At 34.3% G+C, this 7,039-nt stretch overlaps 1 protein-coding gene across 1 annotated transcript; it reads right to left on the bottom strand.

Moving 5' to 3' along the window:
• Window positions 1–6,812, bottom strand: rps21 (ribosomal protein S21). The gene is made up of 6 exons (XM_032560221.1): window positions 6,694–6,812; window positions 6,256–6,337; window positions 4,569–4,632; window positions 2,561–2,632; window positions 456–511; window positions 1–68 (listed from the first exon to the last, which is right to left on the bottom strand). Exons 2-6 carry the CDS (start codon window positions 6,303–6,305, stop codon window positions 59–61), a joined length of 252 nt encoding a protein of 83 aa, XP_032416112.1. The 5' UTR covers window positions 6,306–6,337; window positions 6,694–6,812; the 3' UTR covers window positions 1–58.
• Window positions 6,813–7,039: the final 227 nt, after the last annotated feature.

Raw genomic sequence — 7,039 nt, 5'->3', positions numbered from 1 at the left:
TTGCTTTTTTCTTCCATTTTATTTAACAAACGTTCCACAGATCCATCCAATGTGACACTCAGAAGTTCCTGCAAGACGGAATAATAATAAAAAAAGAAAAGTTAGAGCATAAAATAATGACCAAAAACAAATCAACTTTATGTATTAAATGCATCTTACAGCAAAACCATCTGATATTTTGGTTACGTTTCAGTAACGAAATATTTGAAATATCCAACAGGCTAATTACTATTTATACTTAAAATCTTTTCACAGAAAAGAATAATTAATAATGTGGATGAATAAACTTTAGTTTTTGCAGACGAATTAAACTTTATGTTAGATTCTAGATTTGGTTCTTTTGTCCAATTAGAACAGTTTTACCTTAACACTTTGTTTATAAGAGGACAGTTAGCATCTGAATAATCTGAATCTGATTATATTCTCAAGCAGAAAACTAGAGAATAGATTCCTACTTTGCAACAACGCCGTCGACCTTGGCCAGCCTCAGGATGGAGTCGTCAGATTCTCCCTGCAGAAACAGGAAAGTTCAGGTTCCACTCCACTGATTTTATTCACTTTATACAGAAGAGAAAAGGGGCCAAGAAAAAAAACTTATTCTGGACTTTTTCTCAAATTCTTAGGAAAAAGTCAGAATTCTGAGCTTAAAGTTAGAATGGAGGAGAATAGTGAGAATTCTAAGAAAAATCATCAGGATTCGGACCCCAAAAAAGTCAAAACTGACTTAAACCCGTCAAAATTCAGAGCAGAAAAATGTCAAAATTCTCAGCAAAAAACATCTGGATGATCAGGAAAATAAATTATCATCAGGATTCGGAGAAAAACAAACAAAAACAAAAAAATCCATCAGAATTCTGAGAAAAAACGTCCGAATCCATTTTTCCCCCCCAGTGGCCCTGAACCTCTTCTGTAACGTTCCCAGTCAGAACCAGTGAAGGTGTACCGTCTGCTGGCGGATCAGACCATGTGAACCACTCAGGGAACCCGGCTCCGGGTTCTTATGGACTCGGTACTCAGTGAAGCACGGTGTGTTTTCACATTCTGAGAGCTGCCATTAAGTAAAGTTTAGTCTAAAGCACGACGAAACCTTCAACACATTCCTGGGTTTGGAGCGCCAACAGGAAGCGGGTCGGCCTTTCCTGGTGTCATTTTGTTAAGAGGGTCAAAACGTTTATGGCTGCAACTCTGAAACTTAGTGGTTCATCTTTCCTGCTTTGTTTGAACAGAGTTATGAAACTGATTTGGTTCCTTTTAACACGAGGAACCTTTAGCTTGGGGAAGGTAATCAGTGAGTAATAAACCTGCGTGTTCTTCAGCCAATCAAAACGCAGCAGTTGTTTAATGATACAGGAAAGTACCACAGGTAAGACGAAATAAAAAAAAGTCAAACAGAGCCGCGTTGTGAGTGGAAAGAGTCCCGTCTGAAAGCACCTGCCGCTAAAACCAAGGGGTCCGTTTACCTGGAACTCCACATACAAGTTAAAGAGAAATGTCCTAAAAAAACCATCACAAAATAAACTAGAACTAGATGTTCATAAGCCTTCAGAACACTTTATTAAAAGATAAATATATTAATATTTTTCACACTTTATGCGTAATTCTGACCCAACTAGACCCCCACTAAATAAAAAACATTGACTAATACTCCAGCAAATTTAAAAGGTGTTAAAAGTTTTAAAAATGTTGATGGAAATTTGTTTCTAGAATAAAATAAAAAGCAAATGCATCAAATTAACAAAAATGTCTGGAAAGATCAGCTTATAAAAGCATTAGAGCTGAAGCGATTAATCAAACTAATCATGATGAAATTGAAATAACTTAACTAATTTAGCTATTGATTAATTAACTGGAGTTTGAAGACTCAAAAAAGGGAGAAATTAAGCCAAAAACTAAGCAAAATTATAAATATTTAGATTTAAGATGAAAAAAATCCTTTATTTGTAAATATTTTCTATCCAGAACTTTTTAATTAGCAGTTTTAGCTTCACCTGATTCAAATTCTGTAAAAAAGAAAATCTTGATTTATCTAAAAAAAATAAACTGATTAGTTCTGCAATGTACTGAAGTTAAATCAAGCAGAAATGTTGATGTTTGAAATATTTTTCCTTTGCTACAAATGATCAAATGTTCACTAAAGGAATGCTGATAGTTTTTTAAGCAATAAAATGTTTATATTCGTATTTTAAAAATGAGTTATTTCTACCTTTAATGCATTTCTAATATTGTATAAAAAGAAAATCTGCATAAGTGTTGGGTGAGTTCTACTGCTAAAATCAATAATTAGTGTAAAATTAATTTTTCTTGGCAATTATTTAGTCTTTAGTATTTTATTCGTTGTTCTATTAAAATTTTTGACAACATTACTGCTATCTCGTCTTCTTTTGAATACTTATTAAAATAAACTACGTTTGAAAAAGGTTTATTTATCAGCTAAAAACTAAAAACATTTTAACAGTTTAGTTTAAGTTCCTGTGCATAGAGAAATGTGTTTCTGTGTTTTGATGAATGCAGAAGGTTGAAATCTGCTCTTTGTTTGTGTTTCCAGCAGCTGTAGACGTACCATCCTGCGAATGGCTCCACAGATGGCGTAGGTCTTGGACTGACCGTTGAAGCGGCCGGTCACTTTGTCGACCTAAAGGGAGAAAACCAAACAGAGGAACTCATATTTACCCTTTAGAGAGGGAAGAACGTCTCATTAAGTGGAAACAGAAGGGTTTGATTTGCATGTTAGCGTTAAAATAAGCAGAAGTGCGTGACCCGGTCAGCTCAACCCGAGTCCCAACAACAACAACAACATGTTTACAGCAAAACTCGACACTGAAGCGAAACTTTACAGGATGGTTATCAATCTGGTTCTGTTTCATGTTGACAAAAGTCTGGTTGATTATCAACTTCCAGCAACAGGGACTCGACAGCAACGCAGGTTTTTTTCCTCAACAGCCGTTTAATGTTGAAATCTAATTTATGCAAATTACACCTAAATCACGGCCGCCTCCTTCATGCTCATCAGCTTCGTTAAACATTCAATGGATGTTTTTACTGCATGGCTTTCCAGCTTGTAGTACCGCTACGTCACCACCAGAGGGAGGAAAGCAGCTCTAAAACTTTGCAGATGACATTAAAACTTTTAACATTGATCTCTTAACCTCAACCTGTGTCTGGTTGATACTTCATGAGGAGAATGAAGTGTTTTCCAAATCTGCCAAATAAAATTCAATAAAAGGAATCGAGCGTCGGTTTGTCAGTTTTCAATAACTCAAATTTAAGACTTTTTATGAGCTTTATGAAAGAAATGGTACCACTTGTGAGATAAACAAAAAATCTTGTCAGATTTTTACTTTAGTTTATTTAACATTCTTTTTAATCTTTTTCTTCACTACCTGGCACATTTAAGAATATGCACACAAAAAAAGGTCATAAAAAAGTTTCGTTTTTTCTTGCTGGCTAGCTGCTAATATACCGTTGGTAGCTAACTACGATATTTAGTCATGATACAGGTCTTAAATTTAAATTATAAAGGTCTTAAGCTCTTAAAAACCTTAAGCTTGAGTTGGTGAAACCTGCAGAAACCCTGTATTAGCAACTTGTTGTCAAATCACAAAGATGTGTGAAAATAAAAATTTTGACTGGCAAAAAAGTCCAGCAAGAAAACAATTACAGAGAATAAGCAAGATTAAATAATGCTGTCTAAATCAATCGCATGATAAATTAAAACGAGCTCAATAATTTCCATTTGAATAAATTTATTGTTTTTTTCCATTTGAATAAATTTATTGTTTTCTTTTCTCTTTCTACCAAAAACTGGATGATAAAAATTCTCCGCCTGGTGTTTTTCCTTTTCTTTTTGAAGGAAAAGTTTGTTCAGAGAGACTTCATAATCCATTTTATTTGTTTCTGTAGTTTTAGTTATTTATTTGGGATATTTAAAATGTCTTCCAGTTTCCAGTGTTAAATGTCAATTAGAAATGAAAGTTTATTGATCTTTGAGAAAGTGTTCTTGTAATATTATGCCATAAACATTATATTACAGGGTCTTAAAACAGCAATATTATCATTTATCGCAATAACTTCTGGGACAATATATCGTTCAGTAAAATTGATCATGACAGATCTGGTCAATACTATTTTAAAATATAGGTATACATTTATTTTGATGGAGTTAGCGACTGAGCCGAGCAGCGGATACATTTTCTTTCATCTACTCAACACAAAGCAATAAAAATAAAGTTTAGCAACAATCAACACACCTGTGACGTCTGATCATCAAAAACTCCAGATGACAATATTTGAAATGATTTTTTTTTTATTTAATCACAAATCCATGCCGACTTCTGAGCCAAATAAAAGATATTAAGTGTAAATGATTATTTTTGGCTTTCAAAATCTGAGAAATAAAAAGAATTATTGTAATTTTTAAAAACTAAAAACAGTGGTTTGCCTTGGACTGAAACTGGAGTTGAGATTCCTTTATAAACCGAAAGTTCAGTTTAATTTAGCGGAGCAGAGAAAACACCAGCCTGGCACAAACAGGCCAGACGAACCGAAAAGCTTTAATATTCTGACTTTACCTCAGCGATGTTGATCTGGATGGAGGCGTGGTCTTTGGCGCCGATGATTCTGTTGCTCGCAGAGCTGCAACAACAGATTTAGTTGATCTGTCAGTGGCAGAGCAGTACACATATATAACAAGCTCATATTTTATTGGAATTAGACAAAATGCGGCTGAATCCCAGAGTATTCTGGTAGAGATGTTGCAATTTTTAGTTTTTGTACATTTAATTTGTCCAAAGGTAACACTTTTGGGGAAAGTTTCCTCACAACGACAGAAATTGTCGACCTTAGTTTTAAAAATCCAGACTTGGCTGGTGAGAATTACATAATTTAGAATAACTGGTATACCAAAGGTGAACATAATTATTCCTACCCCTGACAGATTTACATTTAAGGTTCCCTGTGGCTATTAAGTGTTAAACAGCTTGCCCTATTAGAGGCAACAAGCTGTCCAGCAGGTAAAGCAGCAGAAGAAATGACAATGAGCTGCTGTTCAGCGAGTGATTCAGATCTGATCTCTCCTCTCTTTACCGTCTTCCTGAAAACAAACGCAGCAGACTAACTGGGACTGCAGGGTTGGAAACGGATTAAATCTGTGGTATAAATTCAATTTACAAGAGTCAAACCAGCAACTCTTCTAAAAGAAACATCATTTTAAATCTGAATCTGCCACAGCTATAAGAATCATTTATGGCTTAATCATAACTGAAAACTAATCATCTGTTCATGGATGCAAAATAAACTACAACACATCTGACCACGCCCAGTTTAGATGATTTTAAACTGAACTATGTTTCTATGGTTGTTCTCCAAAACTGAGATCTGACAAAAAATGCTTCATTTTCCTGAGGTTTTAAATAAAAAAATGCTTTCAAATGTGAGGTTAGCAATGAAGAAATAAAAAGATTTATTCCAAGTAATTGAAGGGAAAGTAGCACACTTGACATAACAGTGTTTTATTCACTGCAGCTCCATCACACTTAGATTATAGAGAAGCCAAAAGCTTGAACATTAGAAAAAACGTAAATATTACTTTAAAAGAGAATTATGCATTTAAAAAGTTTTTATTCAAAAAGATGATGCAAATCACTACTTGTAAACATTTCCTATAGATCTGGAGGTGCATTATATTGTATTTGTCACTTTATGCATTTTATTTTAAAGAGTAAAAATAAAAATATTAAAAATATATACATATACTCCTAAATTACAAAAAATGTCCCATTCAAGGTCACCTCCACTTTTTGTTTTATTTAAAGGGAAGTAAACATTTTATCTTGTTTAAAGATTCTGCAATTAAGTTTCAGCGTTTTATAAGAGCTTTACAGTTTTATCCCTTTAAAATAAAATTATGTTGATCAATTATTCCACCCTTTCTTTTTTCTGCTACTTCAATATATAGTTTCTTTATATTTTCATCATATAAAAGAACTCTAATTGCCTCCTTGCAGATTGTCTATTCAAAAATTGGCCTTTTATAACCAGTGAAAATGCTAATCATTTATATAACAAACATACTGACAATCATGTAATTCTTCAGTTTTGAGTCAGAAACATTTGAGAAGTTTTAATATAAATACAGGAAAGGAAAAAAACAAGAGAATGTTTATAATTATGCAGCTTCTTTAGTTTAAAACTGACCGACATAGCATCGTGTAAATTAAGCTGTAGCTACAGTTCAGCTGAATAATTATAAAAACTCACCATTTGCGTGGGACGTACAGGTCCACAAATTCACCAGCGTCGTTCTGCATTTTGAAAGTTGTGCAGGAGGTCGACTACAAACCTGGAAAACAAACAAAAAACTTAACCACTGGGCTCTATAGCCGAATGATTTGAAGGAAATGTGATTTTAGAAAGCTAAGAAGCAAAATGCAGACATGGATGTGATGACGGGAGCCAGGGACCAACGCAGCAGCTAGCGGCTAACCCCGTTAGCATGCGGACAGCACGGCCGCATGTGGCTGCTTTACACACACGAACATCCTTTATTCACGCAACATAACAGCAGCTAGCGACAACAAGTAACAACCAGACAGTTCAATATAACATTAACTACATTAATTACCATAAAACACTGCCGTGATAAACTGAAAGCGAAGTTTTAGAACATTTAGAAACCAGAGCCGAGGAGATACCCACCGCTTACGACAAATGGCCGACAGGAAAAGGAAGAGCTGTTGTTCCGGAAATGAAAAAGAAAATCCCTTAATGTTTTTATCGCCACCTGCTGGTTTTTAGCTGTAACAACAATCACAAACACCAAGCGCACAGAAATTTGTGTCTACATGTTTTCCTTATTAAAAAACAATGCTTTGAACAATGTTTTGAAGAGCAGAAAATACAACTTTACACAAACAGAACCGAAAAACAAAACAAGGTTTAAGAAAATACCGGAGATTGCTTTTATTTTTCTATTTTTATCTTATACATTGAAAATAGCAGCAGAAAGCAGCTTAAAATATGTACAGTACAGACCAAAAGTTTG

The sequence above is a fragment of the Xiphophorus hellerii genome, chromosome 1 (assembly GCF_003331165.1).
Source record: "Xiphophorus hellerii strain 12219 chromosome 1, Xiphophorus_hellerii-4.1, whole genome shotgun sequence".
In the NCBI taxonomy this organism is placed as follows: Eukaryota; Metazoa; Chordata; class Actinopteri; order Cyprinodontiformes; family Poeciliidae; genus Xiphophorus; species Xiphophorus hellerii.
This window is presented reverse-complemented; position numbering and strand designations above follow the sequence as displayed.

Excerpts from the sequence above, each read along its gene's own strand:
- rps21 (XM_032560221.1), bottom strand. The coding sequence starts at position 6,305 with ATGCAGAACGACGCTGGTGAATTTGTGGACCTGTACGTCCCACGCAAA. Across the intron at positions 4,633-6,255 it reads CTGTACGTCCCACGCAAATG|CTCTGCGAGCAACAGAATCA; the intron begins GTGAGTTTTTAT and ends CTGTTGTTGCAG. Across the intron at positions 512-2,560 it reads GTGGAGCCATTCGCAGGATG|GGAGAATCTGACGACTCCAT; the intron begins GTACGTCTACAG and ends CTGTTTCTGCAG.